This window comes from Ascaphus truei, chromosome 6 (genome assembly GCF_040206685.1).
Source record: "Ascaphus truei isolate aAscTru1 chromosome 6, aAscTru1.hap1, whole genome shotgun sequence".
Classification (NCBI taxonomy): domain Eukaryota; kingdom Metazoa; phylum Chordata; class Amphibia; order Anura; family Ascaphidae; genus Ascaphus; species Ascaphus truei.
The window spans coordinates 119,128,138-119,145,462 of record NC_134488.1 but is presented as its reverse complement, the minus strand read 5'-3'; the positions used below and the strand labels follow the sequence as shown (position 1 = coordinate 119,145,462).

Genomic DNA, 17,325 nt, shown 5'->3' with positions numbered 1-17,325 from the left:
TCTTTCCCAGATATAATTTTTTTTTTTTCAACTTTGTCTTTATTAATTTTTTGTGCATACAAGCATGGACGTACAGGATGTTGTAAATTATTCGTAGTATACACCAAACTGTCTAGGACAAACTACATAAAACAAACACACGATGGGGAGACAACAGGACAAGACAACAACATACCAATGACGACACGGGAGAAAAAAAAGGGGGGGGGGGGGAAGGCGAGGAGGGTGGGCAGGGAGGGAAGGGATCGGTGAAGAATAACCACCCTTAGCTTGTCTTCGGGTGCTATGCATCTTTGCTGCTAGCGCTTTGCCCGTCTCTACCTTACAAAGGTCTTCGGGATAACTCCACTGCCACATCCTGTTCGGATTTATTTAGTGTATCACACAGCCCCGGGGGGGTCCCTTCCGTCTGTCCGTCATAACTAGCTCCCAGCCACCCATCCAAGGAGAACTCACCTAAATCTATTAAAGCCATATTGTGGCACCATTCACCCCCTGAATATCAGTCTGGGCCAACCATAATGACCAGACCTTTTCGAATTTATCGCCCGAATCGTTAACTAAACTCGTTAACTTCTCCATTCGGCATATGAACCAAATTCTGTTTCTGATTTTATCTATAGAAGGAATCGCATTCTGATTCCACAATGCTGCGGTCTCACACGTCATAGCTGTGGCAAAGTGTGCTATCAGCTTGTTACCCGATCTAGATACATCATTTGTTGGTTTGCCTAATAGAAATAGCCACGGGTCCAGCTGAATTTTGAGCCCCAAAAAGATCCGCTGCAGCCAATCACGGATCTGGGTCCAGACAGGCACTATTTTCGGGCAAAACCACAGCATGTGAACCAAATCCCCCTGTTCCCCGCACTGCCTAGGGCAGAACGGGGAAGAGCCCGGGATGAATTTTGCTAATCTAACTGGGGTGAGGTACCAACGTAACAATACCTTATATGAGTTCTCCTTTAATGTCGTACAAATGGAGCAACTAGCTGCAGCTTTAAACACTGCAGACCAGTCCTCGTCCTCTAATGTGTCCTGCAAATCCTACTCCCACTGTACCATAAAACGGGGTTTGTCTGTCCTGTTCGAGTCAGTACTAACCACCCCTCTGTATAAGGCAGAGATCAGTCCCCGCATGTCTGCACCGCGCACGCAGAGCTGTTCAAAATTCGTTAACGGTGGTCTCACGGGGTGTGTGTTGTAGTATGCCCGAACCTGGAGGTATCTCAAAAATTCAGTATTAGGTATGTCTGTTTCCGACTGTAATTGCTCAAAGGATTTAATCTTGCCACTACCCTCCAGGTCCTTCAATCGTCTAATCCCCAATTTGCGCCATTTCAGAAAGCTCTTGTTTGCCAAACCTGGAGCAAAATCTGGATTGCCATATAAGGGAGCCATAAGTGTGTATTTGGAGGTTATCGAGCGATTACCTTTAGTAGCCTCCCAAACCGAGAGTGAGTTGAGAACAGAGGTCAGTGGAACGAGAACATCCCTCACCCGTGTCCTCGGGTACCAGATCAGGTCCTTGAGCTCAAGCGGGGCACACATCTCCCTCTCCAGCGCCACCCACCGCCTGAGCTCCGGATCTCCATGCCACTGCGTAAGCTGGCACAACTGCGCCGCTTTGTAGTAGGATATGACGCTCGGAACCGCCAGACCACCAGCTTCCTTAGCTTTCTGCAGCAATTTTACCTTAATCCGTGTTTTTTTACCATTCCAAATAAAATGTGAGATTGATTTTTGAAGCCCTGTAATGTCCGCTCGTACCACGGCTATCGGGAGAGTTTGGAACAGATATAGAATTCGGGGAAGGATATTCATCTTGACGCTGTATATTCTCCCCAACCAAGAAATACCATATGCCATCCACTCCTGCAGCTCTTTTTTGAGAGTCCTCAGCAGACTGGGATAATTAGCCTGATATAGAGAGCCTACTTTTTTCGTGATGTGCACTCCTAAGTATTTCATGGATGTAGGACGCCACTTAAACTCAAAATTGAGTTCTATCAGCTTCTCCATCTCTCTGGGTAAGTTAAAGCTTAAAGCCTCTGATTTAGTCTGGTTTATTTTAAATCCAGAGATCTGGGCAAAACGCTCTAGAAGCTCGAACAGATTAGGTAGCGAGATGAGCGGCTTAGTAAGAGTTAGAATTATGTCATCTGCGTACAAAGCCACTTTGTGTTCCTGGGAGTGAATTTGTACTCCAGAGATATCAGCGTTGTTCCGGATTTGTGCTGCAAGTGGCTCGATGCATAGGGCGAATAACAGGGGCGAAAGCGGGCACCCCTGTCTCGTGCCACTTTTAATTGGGAATAAATCCGAGGGGAACCCCTGGTGGACCACCTTAGCTGCTGGTGCGGAATATAATGCTTTGACTGCCTGCCGAAATATGCCTCCAAACCCAAATGCTCCAAGCGTGGACTCTAGGTATGGCCAGTCAATCCTGTCAAAGGCCTTCTCCGCATCTAGGCTTAAGGCTACGCTTCGGATCTCGTTGGTTCCTATAAAGTCTATTATGTCCAAAATCCTCCTAGTATTGTCGGCCGCTTGTCTATTAGTAATGAAGCCAACTTGATCCGGATGGATTAGCCTCAGCAGGATGACACTCAATCTGTTGGCCAGTAATTTAGAGTAGATTTTAACATCTGTATTAATTAGTGATATTGGCCGATAGCTCTGGCAATTTGTGGGATCTTTATCCCCTTTATGAATTACCGAGATCGACGCCTGGAGCATCTGTTCCGTGAACGGCTCTCCTGCTAGTACTCCATTAAACAGCTGGAGCATGTGCGGAGCTAAGACTCCGATAATTTTTTTATAATACAGATTGGAGAACCTGTCTGGGACTGGGGCTTTTGACGCCTTTAGGTTTTTTACTACCGCTGCCAATTCCTCCCCTGTGAAGTCGCTTTGAATTGCCTCTCGCTCTAATCTGGTCAATTGTGGTAGGGCTGCATTCGCTAAGAATTTCCGCAGTTTACTACTTGTCTTAGCGTTATGAACCACCTTCTCCCCATTGTATAGCTGTGCGTAGAATTTCGCAAACTCCCCCACAATAACTTTAGGGTTAGAGGAGATCTGTCCCTCTGCTGTCTTAATAGAATGAATATTAAAATTTGGTTTCCGATTGCGGAGTCTGGTGGCTAGCATAGTATCCGGTTTATTAGCTTTCTCATAAAACTTCCTCTGTGTCCAACTCATGTCTTTCTCAGCTCTGGAGGTAAGGAGGGGATTTAGTTCAATCCTAACATCCTTCAACTCCTTCAATGTGTCATCTCTACCTGTCCGGTTATGTAGTATAGAGAGCTCGTGTAACCTTTGATATAGCTGAGTTAATTTGGCTTCCTTTTTTTTTTTTCTACCCGCAGCTATACCAATTAGTACCCCTCGTATTGTGGCCTTGTGAGCCTCCCATAACATAGAATGGGATTCCACACTGCCTTTGTTTGTCCGAAAATAGTTTGAAATTTCGGCTTTGACTTGTTTCTGTATATCCGGTATTTTAATTATAGATTCGTTTAGCTTCCAGTTTGCTCCCGGCTTAACAAATCCAATTTGGCTGCATCTTAGCTCTATTGATGCATGATCCGACCATGTAATATCATGTATACTTGTGTCGGCTATTTGTGGGACCATTCTACCAGATACAAAGAAGTGGTCAATCCTACTGTAGCTGTCATGGGGATGGGAATAAAAGGAGTAACTACGGTCTCCTTGGTGTTGCTCTCTCCATATGTCAACCCAACCAACCCAAGTTGTTTTAGACCCTTCACTAAGGGGATATTGCCCTCTCTCCTCTGGAGATGCTGGGACGATGAGCGATCAACTCTCGGGTCCATGACTGTATTGAAGTCTCCCCCCAAGACTATGTGTCCCTCTGCCCACTGCTGTAGCTTCTGGAAAAATGTGTCATAGAAGTACTGTTGCCCTTCACTGGGTGCGTATATACAGGCCAGTGTAATTCTAGACTGCTTGAGGAGTCCCACCAGGACAATGAATCGTCCCTTAGGATCTCGTTTGATCTTTTCAACCTGGAATGGGGTCTTGTTATGTATCAGAATAGCTACTCCTTTTTTTTCCCCCTCACCTGAGGATAAGTATATCTGTCGAAAGTGTGAGTCTAGGAATTTTGGACTGTTTCTAGAACTAAAGTGGGTCTCCTGCAAGAAGACCACGTCGGCTCTTCTCCTTTTAAACTCCGCAAATGCGACCCTCCTCTTATGTGGACTATTGAGCCCCTTGGCATTTTGTGATAAAAAAGTTACCGCCATCGCATACTGTGGTGTGTGCAGAGTCGTAATTTATAATCATTCTTACGCTTACCCAGATCTAGAATCCCTTGACGGACTTGTGAGCCGTAGTGCTGGCACCTGTAGAACTTCTCTTGTCTTTCACCTTTTGGGGCTAGGGTGAGGAAGGGATAAAACATGAGGAAAAAACACATATACATAACACACATAAACACAAAAAGAAACGTGTTGGTCTCTTTGGACCTCGGGTTCATTGCCCGGTAAAGATCTTCTCTCTCTGGACCTCCCTCCCTCCCGGTCCAGTTCCATGGCCCACCATCTCTGCCATGAATAACCGGGTTTTTGCCAGGGAAACAGTCCAAGTCCCCTTCCCTGGTGTCGATGTACATGCCTGCAGGTAGAGTGGCAACCTGCCCCCCCCCGCCGGCATTTAAAGGTAACCAAAACCTAACTACTATCTTTTAAACTATCCCCAACTTTATCTATGACTATCTCCACCCTCCCTCCCTCCCTCCCCCCCCCAAACTACCCCTGCTAATCCTACTCAAAGTGCCCCTTACGGTCCTCGCCCCTCCTCCCTCCTCATTTAGATCTATGAGTCCCTTAGCCAGGACCCCCTCCCCTTTGTATGGGCGCTAGCATATTTGCTCCGTCTATATCCCTCTATCGGCCGGCTTTCCTCTGCTCTCTTCCCCAATGCCATTCTCCTCTTATGTCGATATCTACCGCTCTCCATGTGTCCTGTGCTCCGACCACTTCCGACCGCTGCCCCAACCCGTGTCTCTCCCCAGCGGCGGAATTCACGTACCCCTGCCAGGGAGGACTAATTCACTTCCGGGTCCACGAGACATCCGGCCTTTCCACCTCACTTCCGCTATTTCCGGTCTGCCCGAACGAGCTCCCACTCTCGCGAGATCCAGATCAGTGATGTCGTCAGACTGGGCGAGGCAGTCGCACTTAGAGGCAGCTCCTCGCGGGAAGGTGTATCCACAGGCGGGTCCCAGGGCGGGTCCCTCTCCCGGAGCATTTGTTCCCACCGAGAACTTGGCCGCCATTGGAGTCCCCGCGCTTCGGCTCCTTCTGCTGCAGGTAAGCCTGGGGTAGCCCTTTTGGTGACAAAGCAAAAACGTGGCAAAAGACCTTTGGGCTAGTTTCAATCTCCTGAGCCTCCTTGTCTTGCTCTATTGTCCTCCAATGCTGCCCACACTGAGTGACGGTTTCAGGGGGATAAACTGGGAAAACTACAGCGCCTTAAAACTTTCAGAACTTTCTTAACTTTAGCAACTTTGAACGTTCAGGGGCTTTTGCCACCCCCCCCCCCCCCCTGCCCCCCTGCCTTCTCTTGTCTTTTTTCTTTTGGGGAGGAGGATCCCGAACGTCTCGGTGGTACCTCCTTTGGTTGCTCCTCTTGGGCTCCCCGAGAAGAGGAGTCTGAGGTCCCTCTGACCCCCAGCTTCTTCAAGAAGCTCACCCCCTCCGACGGGTGCTTTAGTACATGTGGCCGGCCATTTTTTATGGCTACTAGGACAAATGGGAATGCCCACCGGTATCGGATCTCCCGATCCCTGAGTTCTTTAGTTATGTGGCCCACCGCTCTCCTCCTTGCCAATGTGAGGGGGGATATATCTTGGCACACTGTGAGTGTAATGCCTTCAAATGTGGTGTGGGGTGGCCCGGGCGATCCTGCTCACCTCCTCCTTTATTGAAAAGTAATGAAGCCTCAGAATAACGTCTCTAGGGGGGTTCGTTGGCAGCGGACGTGATCGTAGCGCCCTATGGCACCTATCCATCCTCAGGTCAGACTCTGACTTGCCTGGGAGAATAGATGCCATCCATCGGGTCAACAGAATTTCCTCTGGGATGCCCCGGACCCTCAGATTATTCCTCCTGTCCCTATTTTCACTATCCTCTTGGCGGGACTCCATGTCTGTTATTCTGTCCTCCAGGGCCTGGACCCGCAAGTGCGTCTCCTGGTGCCGCTTGGAGCTATCCTCCATCTGTTCCTCCAGTTCCTGCGTTCTTGTACCAATTTGGAGAATGTCTTTTCGTAGCCCCTCTACTTCTCCCCTAAAAAATGTTTTCAGGTCCACAAGTAAGCGGGAGATCTCTTTTTTTATTATGCGGGACTGGCCCGCCGCAGCCGCGGCTCCGTCCATATCTTGTGCCGAGTCTGAGTCCGACATTGCTGACATTTCGGCTGCTCTGGTCTTGCCCTGGCCGGTGAAGTAGGCCCTCACATCGGATTTGTGCCGGGTTTTTTGCCTAGTCGCTGCCATCCCTCCTCCGGTTTCCGATAATGATCTGGGGTGTGTTAGATGTTTCTGGCGCTAGTTTTAGAATGTCCAGGTTTGGTTTTAATGTTGTTTATTCGCTATTATTTGCCGGCGGTTGGAGGAGCTGTGCAGTTACACTTCCATCTCCAACCTGCCGCGCATGCGCCAGCCTCCCAGATATGATTTTAAAATTTGCCGTTCCATTTGGTTATAGCAATAATAGCACATATATTTATTAGTATGTGTGTGTATATATATATATATATATATACACATATCATACTATAATAGCACATATAATTATTAGTATTATAGTATGAGGTGTATCCACATACTAATAATTATATGTGCTATTATAGTACTATATATATATATATATATATATATATATATATATATATATATATATACACACATACTAATAATTATCTCATACTATAATAGCACATATAATTATTAGTATGTGGATATATCTCATACTATAATACTAATAATTATATTTGCTATTATAGTATGGATATATATACACATACTAATAATTATATGTGCTATTATATTATGAGGTATATCCACATACTAATAATTATATGGTAGAAAGGGGGGGGGGGTGATAGACAGCACTCTGACACAATGACTCAGCAAGGTTGCAGGGTGCACGGAACAGGAAGGGACCCTAATTCCCTTCAGAAGTACTAACAAACCAAAAGATAGTACCAGCACTCTCTGTCTCACAGCTACAGATATAAGCGAATACCAGTGTAGGGCAAATGAATAATTTAATGACACTAATAATAAACCTCTTCCTGGTGCCTTGTTAAGTTCTTGACAAGGCACCAGGAAGAGGTTTATTATTAGTGTCATTAAATTATTCATTTGCCCTACACTGGTATTCGCTTATATCTGTAGCTGTGAGACAGAGAGTGCTGGTACTAATAATTATATGTGCTATGTGGATATACCTCATACTATAATAGCACACATAATTATTAGTATGTGGATATACCTCATACTATAATAGCACATATAATTATTACTAGTATGTGGATATATTTCATACTATAAAAGCACATACAGTATAGGTAATAGCACACATAGGTAATAGCACACATACTATATACTGCTAGCTATTCTACATTATGCTGATAATACTTTGTGCTCTGGCTCTGTGCCCGGATGATCACGTGACGCAGCCATCGCGCATGCGCACCCCGTTATGTTGAAGATCTCCCGCACAGCCCCGCTGCTGCCGCTGTCCGTATCTCTCCGAGGTCTCGCCATGTCACGTCCACCTCCTCCCCCCGCGCCGGGACCGGGGCTCCCACGCACTGTCCTGGGCACCATGGAGTTCGGGCGGCGGATGGACGCGCGCGCCAGCAGGGAAGTGGTGCGCGAGTTCTCGAGGCGCGGGCACGAGGAGCTGGACTCCGCGTTCATGTACGGTGGCGGCGAGACGGAGATCCTGCTGGGGGGCATGGGCCTCGGCCCCGAAGGTGAGGGGGAGGGGACTTCCGGGGTGTTGCGTTTCACGCCTCTCTCTGGGTTGGAGCGTCAGCCCATGGCACTATAACCACCAATCAGCAACGGTCCTCTTCCTCTAATGGGCGTGACTAAGGGCTAGATCGAGGTTTGATACGCAGGCAGGTGCTGACTGAGTGACAGCGTGACTTCAGTTCAACATGTGTTCACCTCCCATGACTGTTCTGCCACAGAGAGCTGTGACACCTGTTATTTAATGCTGTGTTCAGGCATTTGTTCTATTATCACAATACTTTTATAAAGGATTAATAATAAAACACATACACTATGGAAGTACAGATTGTACAGCAAAATACTTAAACGAAAGATAGGTGCAAAAAGGAATCCTCAATTCCTAAAGACAATCACAAATAAGCTAAATAAATCCTCCGCACTCAAAACACAGCGAGTTTCGGTATACACAAACCGATCAAGGTCACTAATGAAAAATAACAAGTGTGTATGCACCAAAATTTACATTTTAATCCAAAATGCAATATAAAAATATCCCAAACTAAATCTCGCACAGGTAGAAATAGAGGCGCAACAAGATAAGTACAAAAAAAACTAAGAGACAGAGAGCAAAGATAAGGAATGCTAATCCATAAAATATCACAGCTATCAGAGAAGGGCAAAAGCAGAGGATAATTATTAGAATATAGCAAAACCACTCATGGGAAGAGTTACAAAAAAAAAAGCAAAGGTTATATACTAACTGTAATCAGGGGGGAAGAGGATAAGGCAAAGTAGGTGCCATACGTTGATGCAAATTGCATCTATTGATTGGGGAAGGCACTGAGGGCTTTTGTAGCAACCTTTACTTCTTTAAAGGACATTAAAAAAGGAAGTACCATGATCCACTAGGGATCTGTGGTAATGAGCCTATTGAAGAGGGTTTCCGCAAAGCGTTGCCCTCTTGTTTTTCCTTTTGCTTTATTCCTACATTCTCTTTTTTGCCTTATCTTCTCCCCCCCCCCCCCCTCATATTTACAGTTTGTATATATATCCTCGGCTTTTTTGTTAGTTATCCCATCCATAGTTTTGCAGTGTTCTAATTACCCTTCATTTTTCCCCTTCTCCAATAGCTGTGAAAGTTTGTGGATTTGGCATTCCTTATCTTTGCTACCTATCTCATAGTTTTTTGTACTGCTTTTACAAATCCTGGATTTGTATAAGCAGCAGGCAGAACGTTTAAGGATTCCCCTGCTAAAAAGGAATATTTAGGGTAAGAAGTGACACTATGTGTAATCGTTTGCATGTCCATATACAGAAACTGTAGATTAAACCCCCAATGTCTCAGTTAATCTCCCTAAATATCATCTATACGGTAAACTCTTCAGGACAGACACGTTCAGTGATTGCATTTTTGTTTTTTTTCCCATAGTATACAATTTTTCCCCTATGTCTGTATAGCTCTGAGTACATAAGTTAATAAAAACATACATACACAGGAGAAGCCTGACACTGATTCTCAGTATGTATGTATATCTTTATTTATATAGCTCCTACAGCTGTTCTGTGTGCTTTACAAAAGAGACAATACGGTACAAGAAATTATAATACAATAAGTGCAACAAGCAAATAGGAGACCTCTGTTTAGTGTTTTAACCTTTACCCTCCTTGGTCCCAGCCCTGATATTACAGTTGCGTAATTATCTCAGCGCCTATTTTGGTCTTGTTTGTAAGAATTCCATGTACTTTGCTCTCTCATCATGTGGCTGCCTGTGTCAGGGCTGAAGTCCGTTCCTTCTCATTCACTCATACTTCTTTTAACAGCCCTGCATGCCATAGGTACAAACTCCACATGGGATTAAGAGGGATGTCTGCTCTGCAAACACATACCAACCTTAGGTTGCCCAGTTTTGAAGTCGTGCCTTACTGAGCATTACAACTGCTCTGTATTGCTTGCTTTTTTTTCCATTCCAAAATGCTTCAGTAGATCTGCAGTATTTTTTCCAGGTTTGGTTTTACACTTGTCTGCCCTAAAACTTACAACTCATGCATACTTTATAGGGTTGTTTACATAGCTTCCCCACGCCCCAGCCAACTCTAGTAAACTTCCAAAAAGGACACACAATCTTTCAGCCCCCACTCGTGAAATGAACTAATTTGTTACCACATAGATGGTTTGAAGGGAAGAAGGCATTATACCCACTGTAATGCAGCATTTGTTTTGTACTGATAGGTGTCAACTGTCCACTGTTTTCTGTCATCACCACTCTTCTCATTCCTCCCTCTGTGCATCTCCTATCCAGGGGGGATCAGTGAGATGAGACCAGTAAAGCAGAGACTCCATTGAAAGCGAATGCAATCCGTCCTAAGAAGGCAAGGATGGGACATTGTGCTGTCACACCTGCTTTGAATTGGGCCATTCCATACATATGTATTGCAGTCACACTGATTTTGTGCTTTTTGCCAACCTTAATGAGCTCAAGTGCAAGAGCCTCCATGGCTTAGCCAAGAAGCCTCCAGGAGCAGCCAAGCCATTCGGGAGCAGAATGTGACACTCAGGCCTGCTATGGCTCATCACCTGAAGATAATGTCACTCACTTATTTGTCAGTCTGCCTTCCAGCATTACTGCACTGATAGGCTTGAATTAAATCTCACTCACTGGAGACACTATTAATTCATTAAACTAACAGTTTTTGGTCTACAAATTGTAACTGTTTATGGCAGGCCTGCACAACTCCAGTCCTCAAGGGTCGCAAACAGGCCAGATTTTCAAGATATCCCTACTTCAGCACAGCTGGCTCAATTAGTGGCTCAGTCAAACTGAGCCAGCTGTGCTGACGTAGGGATATCCTGGAAACCTGGCCTGTTTGCGGTACCTCAAGGACTGGAGTTGTGCAGGCCTGGTTTATGGCAGTGACAGCTCTGCAATCTTATAGCCCTGTACTGCTGTACTAGGGTATGTATGCCTGTCCTGTAGCAATTACTCCTAAAGCACTATACAGTGATGTTTCTAGGGAAAAAGATGCTCAAACCATTACAGTCTCCAGTTAATTTATATCTAGACTATAACGAATAACCCAGATTTAAATAGGGGGGGGGGAAACAGATTTAAAAAGGGGAAAAAAAATGAATCCAATTCCAGTCTAATCATTTCATATTCACTGTATGACATGATCTCTAAAAGAAAGCTGCTGAAACTGAGTTCCTGTCAGGGAAAGTGTTAGATTTGTGAGTTCTTTTGCTTTATTGCTGCTCCAATGAATAAAGGTAGGTGGCAAATCATTGTGTTGCAGGCCCCTGTGGCAGTGAAGGAGATAAAAGGGTTGGTGTTAGTCAATGGTTGCGGGTGCTGGAAGCCCCCTGCTGAGTCCCTCATTCTTTCGGCAGTAAAATTGGCCACTAAAGCAAACCCCTGGGAGGGGATGACCCTGAGAGCAGAGAGTGTGCGTCTGCAGCTGGAGACATCTTTGAAACGCATGAAGACCTCCAGCGTTCACCTGTTCTACCTGCACGCACCCGACCACCAGACCCCTGTTGAAGAGACTCTCGCTGCCTGCCAGGAGCTGTATAAGGAGGTTAGACACTGTGCACTACCTACCTCTTCTGTGGTACCTCCCAGAAGGAGTTCATTCCTCTAACCTCTCCTGTGTCAGTCAGGGGCCTGACCCTACATTGTCTTCTTAACGTTCTGCCTTTGGGTAATGTGCTTGAAGCACCTGCTTTGCAGACCTGCCACTCAAATAGCTTCATTCTCGGCCTCTGTGTAATGCTAACCTGGCTCTGCTTCATTCTCTGTCTTTGTAATCTCTCGGACCCTGCTTGGCAGACACCATTGGCACTGAAAAGATGACCCGGCTCTTGTGTCTCGATTATTCTCTGTTGTGTAGTGTGTCTCAGACTCTGCTTTGCATATTCCTGTAGGTAGCACTGACAAGGCTATCGCTGCTTCAATGTGTGCCTGAGTAATTGCACGTGTATTATGTTTGGAAACTGGCCTGGATAAAGCAAGCAAATTCCATAAGGTATCAGTGCTCCAAATGCTTAAACCAGGGCTAGCCAACTCCAGTCCTCAAGGGCCACCAACAGGCCAGGTATTCGGGATATCCCTGCTTCAGCACAGTTGACAATCAGTGGCTCAGTCGAAGACTTGACTGTCTTCGACTGAGCCACTGATTGAGCCAACTGTGCTGAAGCAGGGATATCCATAAAACCTAACCTGTTGGTGGCCCTTGAGGACTGGAGCTGGCTAGCCCTGACAAACTATAAGGCCTCGGTCCCGCTGCGCTCGTTGGCGCGGGCGGCAATGTAGCGAGTTCCCCACCAGCAGGGGAATCCTCGCGAGCCGGTCCCGGTCCCCCCTGGCTGCACAGCTGACTACACGCTGTCGCGCGTCAGCCGCTGGAGACACCACAGAATGGTGTTTCCTAGCTTCGACGCGTGACGTGTGTGGCTGTGAGCCAATGGGGAGGGGAGGCTTCGGGAGGAGGAGAGGCTTCGGGGAGCGGGGAGGAGTGTGGAGTGAAAGCAGGTGAGTGCCTTTCTCTGTGTGTGTGCCTGTCTGTGTGTGTGTCTGAGTGCGTGCCTGTCTGTGTGTGTGTCTGAGTGCGTGCGTGCCTGTCTGTGTGTGTATGTGTGTGCCCGAGTGCGTGAGTGCCTGCGTGTGTGTGTGTGTGTGTGTGTGTGTGTGTGTGTGTGTGTGTGAATGAGTGCCTGCGTGTGTGTGTTTAAACTTACTTTCCAGCTCCAGCCCGAGTCCGTGGAGGGAGGGGGAGGGGGAGAGTAGCGGGTCCCTCCGCTCAAGCCACGCCCCCCCTCCCTGTCAAACCGCCCACCTCCCGCTCCGGCTCCCGCTCCCTACAGACCGCATATCGCGGTCTGTGTATCTCAGCGCACCGCCTGTCAGCAGTGCGGGTGCGCTGACTCTGGGAGCGGGGCCTTAGCCTAAGTAATTTTTTATTGTAAGATTGGAAATATATCCAATTTTCAGTGCCATATTGATGTGGCTGCTACTGGACCCTAAATATTGGGTTTATAGAATATTACTAGCATGCTTTGGTTCAGTATGTAACATGCCATGTATTTTAAACTGCCAAGTCACACGTTCACTGGCTTTTTTCAGGGCAAGTTTAAGGAGCTGGGCCTGTCAAACTACGCGGCCTGGGAGGTGATGGAGGTTTACTGCATCTGCAAACACAGGAACTGGGTGCTGCCCACTGTGTACCAGGTAACGGCTCTCCACATGCCAAAGGAACTGGCTGCGGCGGCCATTTTGTGGGATGTTTGGATTCACAGTGCTCATGGGAGAATCCAAGAGTTTAACCCCTCTGCTACCACTGCAAAGCATTACTGGCCCCTCTGGCAGCAAATGTGTTAAGATAGGTGAATGCCCCCCCCCCCTTTTTTTTTTAGCATAGGTGGGAAACGGGGTCCCCCGTGCTGAACCGCATTCATTTCAGCTCCAAGGCCCCCTGCTTCTCGTGATACCTGTATATGCGCTGCCGAAACGACGGGTTCTTAGGGTATTACATAGGAAACCGCAATGGATTCTGTTTTTCCATCAGGGTATGGTACTGGGGGCCAAGTATCAAGGGAAGCAGGGGGTCTCCGTAGCTGAAAATAAAGCGGGTCCGCCACGGAGATCCCCTGCTTCCCAAGATACTTGGTCCCCCAGTACCATTCCCTGATGCGGGAAACAAAATCCATTGCGACTTCCTATCAGCCCGCATGCCACGGGAGGTTTAAGAACCCCGGAATTTCGGCAGCGCATATAGTGGTACCATGGGAGAGGATCTCTGAGCTGCAATTAATGCTGGGACCCCCTGCTTCCCACCTTCACACCGGGTTGATCTCCGATACCTCTTATCAGAGCTCTGTGACATCCAGCATATGCGTATTCAGTAGCTGCTCCTTGTATCTCCACCAATTCCCACATATTGTGCTGATGTATGTGAGTTTAACGCTACCAAGGTCAAGGATCATGCAATAAACTGGCCTGGGTGTTTTTGAACCCTTTATGATTTTTGTTTTCTCCCCCTCTTCCCAGGGCATGTACAATGCAACCACGCGACAAGTGGAGACAGAACTGCTGCCCTGCCTGAGACAGCTGGGAATAAGGTTTTATGCCTACAACCCCCTGGCCGGTAAGAGAGAAATCAAGTAGCTTGTCAGATGCTCTGCGCAGGGTTTTCCTACTGCCCTTCTATAACTCCTATCACCCCAATATAAAGATCCTAGCACTTCTGGGTGGGCTCAAGGAGGGGGGGGGGGTTCTATTTTCCCAAATACGGGGACATTAGACGGATAAATTTTGTGGCCGACAACCAATGTTTTCAAGTAAAAACTGTAATGCTTATGGCAAAAACTGTGTTTAACAGGTTGTCCCCAAATTCAAGATTCCAAGATGCGATATTCGACGGAGACCACTAATATTATTTTACATCACATAGATTATCATGTGTGTCTTCAAAAGCCTCTTCTGATTCTCATTTAAATGAAGTGGCAAATGACAGAACGACATAATGTGCGTTAATATATATATATGTGCCCGAGTATATATGTACCTGATTCTCTTACGTACAGGGGGCCTTCTCACTGGAAAATACAAATATGAAGATAAGGAGAAGGATAAGGAACAAGCTCCCAGCAGATTCTTTGGGAACAACTGGGCTGAAACCTACAGGAACAGGTGCGTTTTAGCTGCACATCTCAGGTTTGCCTGGCCTGGGAAGGGGTGACTTGGTTATGGATGCAGGGCAGGGCTTGCTGTTTGCCAATGGATAGGGCTTGGTGTTGATGTGCCTGCAAGGGGTGATCTGACTGGATTACTGTGTTGCCTCCTCATGCAGATACTGGAAGCAGCATCACTTTCAGGCTATTGATCTGGTGCAGCAGGCGCTGGAGGAGGCGTATGGCGCTGAGAAACCCAGCCTGACATCAGCTGCTCTCCGCTGGATGTACCATCACTCTCAGCTGCAGGTATACTAGTTCACCTGTTGTCCTTATCGTATCCGTGTCATTAAGTGTCAAAACATTGCCAATGGGGATAAGAAGGCAACTGTCCCAAAGGAAACCAGGAGCCCTCCAATAATGTCATGAGAATTGGTTACCGGTATACAGAATACAATGCACTCATACAAGCAGAGTACAGGTGCTCCTCGCTTACCGACGCCGCATAATGCAGTCCACCGGACGCATTATCCGACGGTCACCGATTAGCATGGACCCGCAATCCGACGGTCCGTTAAGACTGCGGTTTGTGGGACACATTCCGTTGGATAAACGAGGACAGCCTGTATATGAACAGCTTCCGTAAGCCGTCTGCGCGCAATCTACTGTGTGAGCTCTGACTATACTCAGAAGGAAGGTTGTATAGTTGTTTTTCACTCACTGTCTCCTCTCAAATCCACCACTTTTTCACCATAACGGTCTGGTAGCTGTTAGTTGTTTTTCTTCTGTACCTCCCATTGCCTGCTTTACCCAGCGGGGACACCGGAGGTGATGGAGGGTGTCTCTCATGTTCATTTTCCTAGCTGGATACCTCCTCTCCTCTCACAGCCTTAGCTCTGAAGATTCTTTATGTAACCCAATAATTAACAGTGCCGGCCCGAGCGGGTCGTACAGAAGCTTTTGTCGAAATGTATGTAGATGTTGGTTCTTCCATGTCCCGAGTCTCGCATGTAGAAGCAATGCCGGAATGTACGCCGTCATTTTGTACCACAAACCCAATTAGCCTTGTCATAGTGGCCTCTCCGTACGTCAGAGCTCTTCTGTGGATTCACCAAAGGGGCCAGGCCAGAAAACATTTTGGAGTAGAAATGGCCACCAGCTTCTTGTAATGTAGTTTTAGAAACATTATGCAAGCATTTATAACATCTGTACCATGTGCATTTACATTATCTTAAAGCAGCCGTCCAAGCTGCTCGTTAAATTATTCCCTTTAATATGTGCATCAATACAACCCACACAATAAGTAATTAGCCCAGCTGCCGTTCGATCGGCAAAGATTCAGCTCGGGGTTCACTAAATGACTGCAGAGGAGTATTATGCAGGCAGTGTGACTTTGTAAATGGTTGCTATAGAAACAAAAGGCTTGTTACATTATAATACATTAAAAAATTCATTCAGTTTAAAAAAAAAATGCTGCAAGTATTCTCTCATTGTACAGAACTGATTTAAAAAAAAAATAAAAAGCTTAAACTAATAAGTGAGTTTGTGTAAAATAAATTGCAGGTGGCTGTTTAAGTAACTAGTTAGCAGAAGCAGAGAGGCCAAGGGCAATGCTTTGCCCACAGGTCACCAGTGGAAAAGCCCTGTAACGGGGGGGTAGGGGTGGTTCAGCGGGTGTAGGCTTCCAGTCACAATACAACCTCCTTCCTTTTCCTATGGAGTGATGTATAAGTCAGTCCTATGAAACAGAATTCATCTTCCTCCCCATGCAAAGAGGAATGGTGAGAAAGTACAAATGCATGAAAAAGGCGGTGTCGTTTCCTAACAGAGGACGGGACGAGGCTATCCCAAGTATGAAATAAAGCAAAGGCCCAAATACAGTATGAGGTCTTACACCAAGATAGGAAAAAGTGCGGACGAGGTGGGCACCAGCCATCAGTGTCCGAGTCCTAGAGCTCAGAGGGGATTTGTGCCGACTTCCCCACTTTCATCATGCGGGGATTACAAAAAGAAATCCCTCTGCCCCTACGTAGAAACCCCACACAGAGCAGACAATGATTTGTTTTTTTTTTAACATGTAGCTCAGCGGTGCTGGGAGGTGAACGTGTCCCACCCGTACCGCACTGTATAATCACAATATCCCTCTTGCCATGGCAGGGCAGCCGTGGAGACGCCGTGATCCTGGGCATGTCCAGCATGGAGCAGCTCCTACAGAATCTGGCTGGGGCTGAGCAGGGGCCGCTGCTCCCTCCCGTGCTGACGGCTTTTAATGAGGCATGGGACCTGGTGGCTCACGACTGTCCCAACTACTTCCGCTAGCACCGGTCTGAGAACGGAATGCCGATCACACCGGAGTCACCGCGGGGTGTGCTAATTCCACACCGTGATTAAGAGATTATTACGGGTCAGCAAAATGAAAGCAGCCCGTGATTCTGTCCAGAGCCGGCCTTGGTTGGATGACGGACACGGAACAGCGAGTGTGTCTTGCTGGAGTGGAGTAGGACAAGGCCTTCCTAAACCCATGCGTTGCAGGCCACGTCGGGCGGTTGTAAGGTTCAGTACATGTTAAATGCTGGGAATCTAGTTTCAGAATAAACCATTGATAAATCATTATCTTGTTTGCTGATATTTAATGCAAAGCAAAAAAAAAAAAAAAGACAATCCC

At 46.9% G+C, this 17,325-nt stretch overlaps 2 protein-coding genes across 4 annotated transcripts in view; one reads left to right on the top strand and one right to left on the bottom strand.

Annotated features, from left to right (window-relative positions):
• SLC66A1 (solute carrier family 66 member 1) overlaps positions 1 to 8,035 on the bottom strand; it is a 34,321-nt gene extending 26,286 nt beyond the window's left edge. Inside the window, exons 1-2 of one of the 3 annotated variants that reach the window (XM_075606027.1) lie at positions 5,062 to 5,550; positions 4,327 to 4,407 (exon numbers count right to left, since the gene is read on the bottom strand). The gene's annotated coding sequence lies outside the window, so the exon portion shown is untranslated. Of the gene's footprint in view, positions 1 to 4,326; positions 4,408 to 5,061; positions 5,551 to 7,733 lie in introns of those variants that run through there. The other 2 variants (XM_075606025.1, XM_075606026.1) reach the window with 2 other exon arrangements.
• AKR7A2 (aldo-keto reductase family 7 member A2) lies at positions 7,718 to 17,270 on the top strand. Its single transcript, XM_075606023.1, has 7 exons — positions 7,718 to 8,016; positions 11,382 to 11,569; positions 13,114 to 13,218; positions 14,038 to 14,134; positions 14,574 to 14,679; positions 14,840 to 14,969; positions 16,818 to 17,270. The coding sequence occupies exons 1-7, from the start codon at positions 7,740 to 7,742 to the stop codon at positions 16,977 to 16,979; spliced, it is 1,065 nt and encodes a 354-aa protein (XP_075462138.1). The 5' UTR covers positions 7,718 to 7,739; the 3' UTR covers positions 16,980 to 17,270.
• The last annotated feature ends 55 nt before the right edge of the window (positions 17,271 to 17,325 follow it).

Bases quoted from the DNA above. Each gene is read 5' to 3' on its own strand.
- AKR7A2 (XM_075606023.1), top strand. From the start codon at position 7,740: ATGTTGAAGATCTCCCGCACAGCCCCGCTGCTGCCGCTGTCCGTATCT. The intron at 8,017-11,381 runs GTGAGGGGGAGG...TTCTTTCGGCAG, and splicing joins CATGGGCCTCGGCCCCGAAG to TAAAATTGGCCACTAAAGCA. The intron at 13,219-14,037 runs GTAACGGCTCTC...CCCTCTTCCCAG, and splicing joins TGCTGCCCACTGTGTACCAG to GGCATGTACAATGCAACCAC.